Here is a 12,388-nt window from a genome sequence, read left to right as displayed (position 1 = left end):
ACTTTTAGACCTGCATGCCAAGACCTGAAAAAATTAATAGTCCGACTCGTTAACATCTTGTTTTAACACGAAAATGAATAAGCTGTACTATAAATGTATATATATGTGTGTGTGTGTATATATATATATATATATATATATATATATATATATATATATATATATATATATATATATATATATATTATAATAATAATAATAATATTTTTAAAAAAATATATATATCATGCGGTCTCTCTCATAATTTTTCCATTGCGATTTAGCACTAGTAATAGACTAAACGGTTCTGGGCGAAATATGAGGTAAAAATGTCTCTCTCACCCTTAGCATTATTAGAGGGTCTTCCAGCAAGCTCTCATGCCACATTCGATCTCGAGAATGACACTTCAGTAAGATTTTGCGCCTTCCCTAATGTCTATTATGGTGTTATGAAGAAAGCATACATGATAATAAACGACCGCGTGTAACAGCGTTCTCTATGTGGGGTCAAGCAGGCACTTTTCAAAGCTTAAGCCGCTGAAAGCCGGGCTGTTAAAAGAATGACCTCGAGAGGCTTTTTCTTTGTGGTCGTCTTAAGGTTGCAAGTGGCGTAAAATCCTTATAAAAACTAAACTATTAGACAAGTGGATGTCTTGTCATCATAATATTTAAAAAATGCAAGGGGGAATTGAGAGCGAGAGTTTTTACAGGTGATTGTCTCGGACAGGTGGCCATTAGAGCAGATTTGACTTTGTTTCACTGTGTCTGATGGAAGTCTTTTTGTACTGTTTGGCTAACTGAAGGATTAAAATACAGTCCGTACCGGCTATAAGCACGCCGGCTTAAAGCACGTTTCGGACTCAAGCACGCTAAACGGCTCTTACCGAATTTTTACTATATAAATGACACGCCTTGTTTGGCTTCAAGCACGCTTCATTTACAAGACAGTCAATATTTTCATGATGACCCATCGAAGTTCGAACACAGTCTACACCGCAGCAGTGGAGTGTGTCAAGAGGAACACAAAGAACGCAAGTGACTGACACACACACTCACACGGGCGGAGAGGAAGGCAGATGCACACAGCCGCGTGCGCGGACATATGATCAAGCCTAGGCCTAGGGCAAAGCTACACACGACCAAAAAAAATACAAAGAGAGTCGGGGAGACGAGAAAGGGAGGCTGGCTGCGATTTCACCTTTGACCCTCAGTATCCATTAATCCTGATTGTGTATCACGCGCGAGGTGGGATGAAGGCCGTGGTATGAGTGGCACAGCGGGCAGTGGTACGCACAGGCAGTGAGTAGGCCTAGTGTGCTGTATCATGACTGGCCGTCTAAATTAAGTTTTCATTTCCCATTCGACCACGCCACAAAACAAAAACAAACAAGCGAACCATGGCGGGTGTCTAAATAACAGTGCACACTTTTGCGGGACCGCTATAGGCCTACTTACAAACAAAGGGAAATAGCACGGGAAATTTTCTACATGAAAATCTCTGGATTATGTCTACTTCGCACTCAAGCACGCTTCGGCTTTAAGCATGCTTAAGCTTTCTCCCGACGAACGTGCTTAAAGCCGGCATGGACTGTAACAACATGACAAGTGGGTAAAATAAATAAATTTTTCTTTTTTATTCTTTGCTTTTCATGATCAAATACCATGGACATGAAGCTGATTGGCCAAGAAACAAAGTGGAGCAATAATGAACCCGTCAACAGTTTTACCATATCAGACTTTTTCGGCATAAAGTGCAAGATACAAAAAAATAGAAAACTTTCATACCACCACAAAATCTCTAAAAAGTTTCACATCATCACAAATTCTCCAAAGAATGAGTACACAGTAAAGTAGACACTACTAATCTACTTTTAAACTTCAAATTTATGAATAGAAGCTAGTAAGAAGAAACTGGACTCGCACAACAGTTCACAACAGACTTCAACTATAATGCAACTGTTAATTTTCAGAGGCACTATTCTGAAGCCCTTTTAATAGGTCTTTCTACCTCCAACTGAAGCAACTCTACCAAGAACATAAACTGCCATGGCCAATGAATACAATGAATCATGAACAATCAATACAAAGGCACAGCACTAGATAGTATGTCATGGTTGACTTGCCCAAATTAAATAGTTTCCAATCAAATGGGAGAGCAGGTCATGTTTCCAAACCAATCTCAACTGTGAAAGCAGTTAAATTACTGCATCCTCTTATCATCTTACACAAAACCTAAATGCAAAACAAATGCATGAAGAAATCTCTCTCATTCCATCAAATGCTGAAACTAAACAGAGAGCATTATCAGGCATTTATTTCTCTTTTGTAAAATTGTCAGTCGTAGCACAACTGCCACAGTGATTTTTTTAGGACTCGTATTACTGGTACATTAACCTGCCTAGTGTCAACGACCTATTAAATTGGCCATTATATTAATAATATGAAATCACTTTCAGTTTGTTTTTCCATTTTTTAATACTATACACATCACCAAATATTTCAACTCCTTCATAAATGAGCTCTAATTCCTATTTGCATTCTTAATTTTATGGCTTTTGCTTGCTTGGTTTGCCTGTTCTCAGGTGTTTTTCAGCATACTATGGTCAAAACATAATTTTTCCAGACACCATGGGCTTTGTCAGCAATGATTGGAGGGTTAAAAGTGCCTGTTACTTGTTTCATTTCATGGACATGCAAAGTTGTTTTTTTTTTCATGATTATTTTTTGTTCAAGTTGTTAGGTTGACCTGGGAAAGCATTGTTCTTTAAAGTTTCTAAAAACAAAACAACAAAACAACCTAGGCAATAATGTGTTATGACAATGACAAAACATTGTGCCCAAGCCGGCCTGCCATTTCGCAACTGACACCATAAACATTCAACGCACACATGCACACACACACACACATTCAAACAGCGATGGACATCACTTCCTGGCAAAGAAGGCCATGATGGCGTTCATGCACTCCTGAGACTGCCACCTTTCTTCCAATAGTTCCGCCTCAGCCTCGTTCACCCGGCGTAGAGTCTCCAGCTCTGAACTTCGGTTGAGAACCTTGGAGAGCCTCATGCTCTGTAAAGGGAGAACGTTTAGTTTTAGTAAGGGTTTTACTGCACTTGAAACACGACTAGGTCAATTAAGTGCTAGAGACTAGAGGTGTTACAAGCGAGTAACAAACAAAGAAGAAGGAAGAGAGATAAGGATGATGGATGTTTGATATGATTCATGAAAGAAAGAGCAAACCACACCAGAGCACCTGCCTACCACCCACAAGGGAGATCAAGAGGTCATCAAAATACCAAAGAACAACACAGGGAAATTAGTAGGACTCAACGTTGAGAAAAAGATTTTGGAGCAGTGAAGTACAGTCTGTGCCAGCTTTAAGCACGCCGGCATAAAGCACGTTTCGGACTCAAGCACGCTAAATGGCTCTTACCAAATTTTTGCTGTATAAATTACACGCCTTTAAGCACGGTAACTTCGGCTTCAGGCACGCTTCATTTACAAGACAGTCAAAACTTTCATGATGACCCATCAAAGTTCGAACACAGTCTACACCGCAGCAGTGGAGTGTGTTAAGAGAAACACAAAGAACGCAAGTGACGGAGACACACACTCACACGCCTGGAGAGGAAGGCAGAGAGATGCACACAGACGCGCGCGTGGACATAGGATCTAGCCTTTGGCAGTTGGAAAAGCTACATACTGACCAAAAAAATACAAAGAGAGTCGGCGAGACGAGAAAGGGAGGCTGGCTGCGATTTTACCTTTGACCATTGCTATCAATTAATCCCGATTGTGTATCACGCGCGAGGTGGGATGAAGGCGGTGGTATGAATGTGGTACGCACAGGCAGTGTGTAGGCCTAGTGTGACTGTATCGTGACCGGCCAGTCTAAATTAAGTTTTCTTTTCCCATTCGACCACAAAACAATAACAAGCAAGCAAACAAAAACTACAAAGGTGGGTAAAGTAAAAATAACAGTGCACACTTTTGCGGGACCGCTATAGGCCTACTTACAAACAAAGAGAAGTAGCACGGGAAATTTCCTACATGAAAATCTCTGGATTATACATATATATGTATCTACTTCGCACTCAAGCACGCTTCGTCATTAAGCACGCTTAAGCTTTCTCTCGATGACTATGCTTAAAGCCAGCAAGGACTGTACAACAATTTACATTCTTCGGAAAAAGGCAAAAACATTTATGTTTTGAAAGTGTGCCCATTGTTCAGTTGGAACCATGCTAATGCAAGTCAACCATGCAGATGATCCTGGTTCCAATCCCCAATGGGACCCGCTTGAACTTGAAATGTTGGAAGCTTTTTAAGGCTGCCCACCGACCTGGCTCGCAAGACAGACTAAAAAGAAGGAAGAGGCTTTGTAAATATGAAAAATGCAGAAAAGAAAAGATTTAGTTTTAGTTTTGCTAAGAGTTTGAACTGCATATAAGTGATGAAAATTAGAAGTATTACAATACAACACAGCAACAAACACAAAAAAAGATGAGAGATAAGGACGACAGAGATGTTTTATAGGAAGAAAGGAGCAAATCACATCGGAGCACTTGGAAACCACCTACAAAAGAAAATAAGGCAGAGAAAAATACACGAATAAATATCATATACAAACGTCTTACCATTAGATACTTCTATACATTACTCAATCATAGGAAGGGTTGCCGGTGAGTACTGTGTCAATTTGGTACCCCCAAACTCTTGGGATGGGGGGGAGAGGGGGAGCATATTGTATTGATAGAGTGTTTTACTCCCCCATCAATGCAATTTACATAATCTAGGAGGAAGGCTTCTTTGACCCGACCTGTCAGGACTAGTGCGAGACATGAGTGGGATACATCACCTCATCAGACAGACAGAGGTGCTTGATAAAACAAGCTCTATGGCAGTCTCTAAGATTTGAAGCGGACTGCACAGTTTGTGCGCAGCATCAGACTGACTGTCTGGCTGCTGTCATCGAGAACAAGAAAGAAGAAGAAGAAGATAAAACAACTTCCACTGAGACTCACTTTTTCTGGATGAAACAGTGAGGAACCTAATCATTACACAAGGAGTGTAGGAGGGGGACAGACATACGCAAAATCAACGACAGAATCAAAGAGCTTTACCTGAGGTGGGAACTTGGAGTACTGCTCTATCCTTTTGGCAGTCTCTTCTTGGAATTTATCATGAGGGATAACTTCCGACACTAAATTTCTGTCGAAGGCTTCCTGAGCATTTATTTTCTTATTGAAAATAAGCAGTTCATTTGCCTGTTGAAAAAAAAAAATAAAAGCATTAATAAGGACAAAAAGAAACAACCATTCATCAAGTGATTACATGAAATAGACTAATAATTTTCTCATAGAGCCCGACAACTCATTTTGAGACAACCGCATTAGAAATAAATCTGTTTCACACAATTATTAATGATAGAATATTCATTTCGATCAACTTTAAGTTTAAGTGGTAAAGATGCTTTATGTGTGCATGTGAACATCGCAAAAAGGATCCAGTAAACTTATAGTCATGATGGAGGAAACTTAAGTACAGTGGAACCCGCTTTCAACGAACTGGGACACAATGAAAACTCGGATTCAACGAAAGGAGTTGGATTCCCCGTTTTTTTAATTCATAAAAATAACTCGGATATAACGAAAACATAAATGAGCAAGCTCGGATTCAACGAAGTCGCTTGCAGGGTGAACTGCTTTATGCTACCAATCAGCGGCCTCCTTTCATACCAATACACGCATTATTATCGTTCACCCATGTCTTAGCGTGTGCCCCGGTCGGATGGGCAGCCAGTACACATGTGACCTGTGACTGTGCACGCGTGTGTCTTGGGGGATGGGGGGAAAGGGGTACAAGAGGTGCGGGCGTGAAACATCAATAGAGATCATACAAATGCGACACAGTTATTTTTCCCCAGCTAGATCAATATTACAAATTACAATAATAAGCTAATCAGTGGTGACGAGGCTCTCACACTCACAGACCTCCGTATTTTGGATAAATTTTTACGCTTACTCAATTTTTACACGGTCTTGTGATCTTCCTTTTGCTAAATGTAAAAAAGACAAAGGAATTAATAATAGACTTTAAAGTAAAGAAAGACCAATTGCAACCACTATTTATTAAAAATGAGGAGGTGGAGGCGCTAAGGTCTTACAAGTACCTTGGTGTATCAATTGATAACAAACTTGACCGGCATCCCCATGCTGCTCTAGGGCATAAAAAATTAAATAAAAGAATGTTCCTTTTAATGAAATTAAGAAGGTTCTGTGTTGATAATTAGATTATGTCCCTTTTAAACCATTCTATGATTAAAAACATGCAATTATTTTGTATTTGCTGCTGGGCATGGAATTGTAGGGTGAAAGATAAAGAAAAATTTGACAGAACCATTAAGAAAGCCAGCAAGATCTCTGAATAATATTTTACTGGAATTGATGAAATGCATAACACAACAAGTATAAAAAAGGTGAAAAAGCATTATAAACGACCCATTACACACCCTTTCCAAGCAAATTGTCAGATCACGCAGCAGCATGAATGTACCTCTAAAAACAGGTAAAGAAAGATATAAAAGTTTTTTTACCATCTTGCATTTATAAGGCTATTGTCAGAATAAGCATATGCTCTTTAGAGTATGTATCTATATAACTCCAAAGGCCTTGTAATTAAATTCCTGCATGTGGTTGAATCATGCATCTGATGTAATATGTAGCCTACAATTTGTCAGCTTTACTTCTCTTTTCATATTGAATTTTAATAAGAGTAATATATAATTTAAATTTATGTGTACCAGCATGTGTCTTTATGGTCCTGTACAGCCAAGAAAAATTCCCCTTTGGGATAAAAAAAGTATTATCTTATCTTATTTTAGATCTATGAAATGAATTGCACGCTGGACTATGGAATCACACGCTGCCGTAGGCTACATTATACACAGCAACATAACTTGTTTGCCAAACAATATGTTATAGATGATAGATGACACAGCCGTGCATTTGAAGGAATCGGTCCTTTTTCACAGAGTGTGCTTAGTAGAGTTCAGTGTATTTTCCTGGAATTTTCCAGTATTTCATTGGCATCAAAGAGACGCAAATGTCTCTCATTTGAAACCAAACTATTTTTTATTAAGAATTGCCTTGTGCCTGCGATTATCTACAGAAAAACCTCAGTTTGCTATACTATAACCAACACTCGGATTCAACTAAATTAAAGGCCAGGCCCGACGACTTCATTGAATCAGAGTTCCATTGTATGCCTACATAATATACTTTGTATCATTTAGATTCTAAAAAAGGGGTTCAGTAACTCATAGCAGTATATCAAGCTGAACTATGCAGAAGTATTGTAATAGTTTTTGTACCACTTCAGAAAAAAAGAAACCTCAGCATAGTTGTATTCAAGCCTAAAAAACAAGACCACAAAGAATTACAGATAATGTTTCGGGTATAAACCGCCTTCAACAGATACATGTCTGAAATGTGGAGTACATTTCTTTTATTTGAATTTCTGAGGCTTGATTACGACTACTTTTTGATTTCTCATACTAAAGTGATCAAACACCTTGCCGTTTCAGAAGTTGCAATAAAATGTAACTGTGTAAGTTTCAAGCCCCAATATTTACACTATTTAGATCATGAAGAATGTGGGCTGCTTTGACACTGACTGTCAGGATCAACCCAGGCTGAAAAGGATAAAATATCACAGCAGAAAGATATAGAATAGAAACTTAATAAAAATTCTATCCATAAGGGAATCAAACACACGACTCCTGTGTGCAACAGCAAAGTGCCTAACTGCTACACCACAGACACTGATGGGTCAGTATTCCCTCAAAGAAAAACACCCAAAGTTAAAAAAACAAAACAAGTGCAAACAGCTAAAATTTAATACATTTTTCAGAGTAGATGTTTGACATTTGACAAAAACATTTGAAGGGCTTTAAGACACATGGGATTATCTCTAAGATTCTGGCTTCCGTTCATTTCTTGTTAGAAGCAAGCAGGATCTTGGACTCCAATGCTGCTTTCATATTGTTACAAGATAATTCCATACTGTCTTGATTTAGTTTGTTATTTCAACAGCATACATATCATGAAATCAAGTTGGTCTAATCAGTTTCTTTTTCCTCATTTAAAACAAACTTTTTATACATAACACATTTTGTCATAAAGCCTTTCATATGTGGTACACACCTTGGCAGGACCCATGATCTTGGGGAACGTGTAGGACGAGCATGCCTCTGGCGATTGACCCAGGTTGGAAAATGGGGTTTGGAACGTTGCCTGGAGAATTAAAAAAACAAGAATTTTTAGCACGCCGGGTAATTATTGTGCTCTTTATTAGCCCCCCCCCCCCCCCCCCCCCCCCCCCAAATCCATAGTATTCTGAAGATCAAATGTACAAGTGTGTGGTGTGATACCTTTCCGTGATAAAAGACGAGAAACAGCAAGCAAATAGTAATTAATCAAAAAAAGGAACTAAACCAATTTTTTTCATTTTTCCTTTCACAAGATATGAACAAAATTACCCTTCATTTCTGATTTTACAGCCTGTGTAAAAATAATGAGTACTTATCTTTTTCACATTGCATTTAATCTTCAGACACAAAATCCATATTTAAAGAATGAGGAAGTGAGTAGGAAACAGAAAAAAAGTGACGTGATAATAGCCGCCCACCCCCACCATGACATCACAGACTCTAGATATAACATTTTCAACATCAGTGCCAAATCTGAAACGGACATCAGCGATCATGGTTGGCCACGTAGTTGCTTGTTTGTGCTAAAAAAAATAAACCCATGTGGTTCTGATCTTTCCCCCATTAACCATCTGTTCAAATTTTTAAAGTAAATTGTTCATGGTCTACCCCTCCCTCTTTTGCCTTCTGTTTCCTGTGACAACAGGATATTCAAGTGTCTCGGAAACTGCATTTTTGTCTCTTCCTAATTGTTTTTTTTATATGTCAGCGGCTCACTCGTGATTTTTTTCAATTTTACCTTATTTGATTATTACATCTTTTCCTTCGTTGAAATTCTCATCAGTCTTCTGAGAAACCACATTTTAACAACCAAAATTATAGTACTTACTTTATCAGAGCAGTAGACAGCATCACACAAGCCTAGAGTGGTCACACTGATCCCGACGGCTGGACCATTTACAAGGGAGATTAGTGGCTTGGGGAAGTCAATGAATGCCCTCACAAAGTCTCTGTAATATAAAAAAATTACTTTTGTTTATGTGTATCACTCCCATCCATACAACCAAGATCATGGCTTAATTATTATTACAATAAAATATAGGTGTTTACACCCCCGACAACATAATTCAGGTCATGACTTCATCAGAGTCAAAATGAAATAACCTAGAGCAAGAGAAGTGTTTTAGGATAAACATAGCTATGAAAGACCATAACTTACAAAACTCAAACTAAAAATGTATTTTAACCCCATCAACACAATTGAGATAATTCAGGAGGCAGGCTGCTAGGACCCTGTCTGTCAAGGCCAAACCTGGCTTAAAGAGATAAAATGTCTCAGCGGACAGGCGCAGACACTTAATAAATTTCATCACTCAGGAATCAAACTCATGCTTTCTGCATGTAATTGTGAATTGCTACACTACTGGTAAAAGGTTGTTGTGCTGAAGCAGACATGAGTGAAAATATTGAACGTTCTTCATCAGGGTTATAATCCAAAAAATCAAGCTCTTCATCACTATCGGTGTCCATGGCAACTTAATGAAGCACTTTTTCATAAGAGAGAATGAGTTTTTGAACCATTTTCAAGCTAAAACAAAACTTTCACTAACGAAATTTGGCACCAATGGCAAGTGAGGTCATGCAATGGAAGTAAAAAAAACGTTTTTGGAAAACTAAGATAAGTTTTGGAAACATGAAGTGGCTCACATTCAAATACCCCGAAATACAATACATACTTTTTAATTTTAACTGAAATTGTTTGGGTATAGCATTCATCTCAACTCTGAAGATATAAGAAGTGGCACCAGCTACACTTACAACTCCGATGAGACAAATAAGTTGGTGGCAAGCCTAGAAAACTCTCCAAAAATCCCACGTTCAAGAAAGCCCTGGGGACGATTCAAACCAGGCCACAGCATAGTTTAGGACGTTACAGATTGACCCAGCAGCATGCCCCTTATGACACACACACACATAGATACACACAGTGTGACAGTGACATGGAGACCCACCATTAGAATTTAAATATATCAAGGTCATCAGCCAAGGATGTCTAGGAACAAACCTACAATCACTACGCAATGTGAAAGAAAAATAAAGATCAAAACTGGCAGATAAACCTTCTATGATTAGCCTATGTGAGAACTTATCTTGCTTCATGAGGCACTTTGACTGAAATATTAAGACACATACATGAGAATATATCTTGCGTCCTTAGCCATCTTGGGGATCTGGTCCGGAGTGACATTCGTGAAGTTGGACAGGTCATTTCCACTGCAGTAGTAATCACCAGCACCTGAAATGTATTCCACAGGTTTCTTTTGTTTTAACAACAAACGTCATCCTGACAATAATAGACAGTATTTGTATAGCACAAATTCCCATAGTCATAATACTCAATTCATAAAAGCTATTAAAGGAGTGAGCAAATACCGGAGTATCTGAGGTGCGCTTGTTATTACATGGGCCATGCAATATTCATTTGTTTGGATCATAAATGCAGCAGACAATGTGCACGTTTTCTTTTTCATAACTGTTTACTTACTTTTGCTCCCTCCCCCGCCGTATGTCTACATCTTTCCATCTCTCTTTGTAGTATACTTTCTCAGTATGTATCTATCTCCATCTCTCTCTCTTTCTCTACAAGAAACATTTTAAAATCATCTGTCTGATCTGTGCCCACACATCTATCTACATCTACCCATCTCTCTCTGCATCATCCACAACTATCTGTAGTTCTGTATTAGTCTCTGTATCTACTTTTCTCTCTCTTTCTCTCTGTATGTATCTCCATATCGATCTAGGCATCTGCACCTTTCTCTCTGTATGTACCTGTCTATCCGTCTCATCATCACTATCATGACACTATTCTAGCATCTGTGCTTGTCGCTGCCATGACCCGCGATTTTTGGCATTTTTGGGTCCACGAATTGCAGACCGTAATTTTTGCATTTTAAAAAAAGCAGCAACAAAACTACCACTGGGAATAAAAACCCCCCCAAAAACTACCACTGGGAATAAAACAAAAATACACATAAAAAAAAAATACAAACGAAAAAAAACGGGATTAAAAATCGAAAAAAAAAAGAAAAGAAGCCGACCCTCTTTACTTTAAGAAAGGAAGTTTATTTTTACTTCAGCTTCACGCTTAACTTCATCTCTTTCTCACAAGTTGACACCACGCTGATTTATTATTTTCATGTGAAGAATGTAAGTACATCACACACTATCAATTATATATTGCTGTTGCTTTTTTATTTTTCCCTCTTTGTCGGGTTATAATTTGTGGGTGTGTTAATTTTGTTCCCTTATTGTTCTGATGTGTTGTTTTTCTGCTGTTGTGTTTATATAGCGTGATGTCATAAAATTTGATGTTGTTCCTACCTTTTTAAAAAATATAAATATGTTATGTTAGAACATATGTCCGTGAAAACCGAATACTGACACTAGCAGGCCCTTTTAGTGTGATTCGATAAATTACATACATGTAATATCCTGTACTTTTTCTTGAATTACACACATTTAGGGTTAAAATGGACAATCTTCGGATAGAAAGACACACGTCCTTATTCCCACTGAAACGTTAAATAAGTTACAGCGACTCCAGAACCAAGCTGGCATAATTTAAAAGAAATCTCTCAAAGAGCATATAACACCAATGCTAATTCAACTACATTGGCTCCCAGCGAAAGCACGAATTAAGTACAAAATAACTGTTCTTTGTTTTAAGTGCATCAACAACATTGAACCATCATATCTTTGTGACATGGTCATCGAATATATACCATCTCGGCCTTTAAGATCGGCGACGAAAAGACTTTTAAGACCTGCCCAAAGCAAAAGTCAGAGACTAGGAGGGAGAGCTTTTTCACATCACGCCCCCTCCCTGTGGAACGCTTTACCAGCTCATCTACGGGAGTCTATCACTTTATCAAAATTTAAATCAGCACTTAAAACGCGTTTATTTCAGTCCAGCTTCAATCTTTAATTTCCGACATTCCCAATACAAATATAATTATGTTCTCTCAGTATCGTTTATTCACGCTGTTCCGTTCTGTAAGAATTTATGACTGTGTGAATTCATCAATGCGTGCGAGGGTGTCTGGGTAAGCTTTGTGGGATTGTCTTTACTCAAGGATGTAAGAAAGAGAGAGAGAGAGAGAGAGAGAGAGAGAGAGAGAGAGAGAGAGAGAGAGA

At 38.4% G+C, this 12,388-nt stretch overlaps 1 protein-coding gene across 2 annotated transcripts in view; it reads right to left on the bottom strand.

Annotated features, from left to right (window-relative positions):
- Positions 1-1,589: 1,589 nt before the first annotated feature.
- LOC101850899 (enoyl-CoA delta isomerase 2) overlaps positions 1,590-12,388 on the bottom strand; it is a 28,641-nt gene continuing 17,842 nt past the window's right edge. For both annotated transcript variants that reach the window (XM_005104125.3, XM_005104123.3), the window contains 5 exons: positions 10,385-10,487; positions 9,081-9,201; positions 8,187-8,276; positions 5,106-5,249; positions 1,590-3,051 (listed from right to left, as the gene is read on the bottom strand). In XM_005104125.3, coding sequence (XP_005104182.1) covers positions 2,905-3,051; positions 5,106-5,249; positions 8,187-8,276; positions 9,081-9,201; positions 10,385-10,487 — 605 coding nt within the window. In that variant the 3' untranslated portion in view covers positions 1,590-2,904. The remainder of the gene's footprint in view (positions 3,052-5,105; positions 5,250-8,186; positions 8,277-9,080; positions 9,202-10,384; positions 10,488-12,388) is intronic.

This window comes from Aplysia californica, unplaced genomic scaffold (genome assembly GCF_000002075.1).
Source record: "Aplysia californica isolate F4 #8 unplaced genomic scaffold, AplCal3.0 scaffold00405, whole genome shotgun sequence".
NCBI classification, from domain to species: domain Eukaryota; kingdom Metazoa; phylum Mollusca; class Gastropoda; order Aplysiida; family Aplysiidae; genus Aplysia; species Aplysia californica.
The sequence above is the reverse complement of the archived record's forward strand: the minus strand, read 5'-3'. Positions and strand labels throughout refer to the sequence as shown.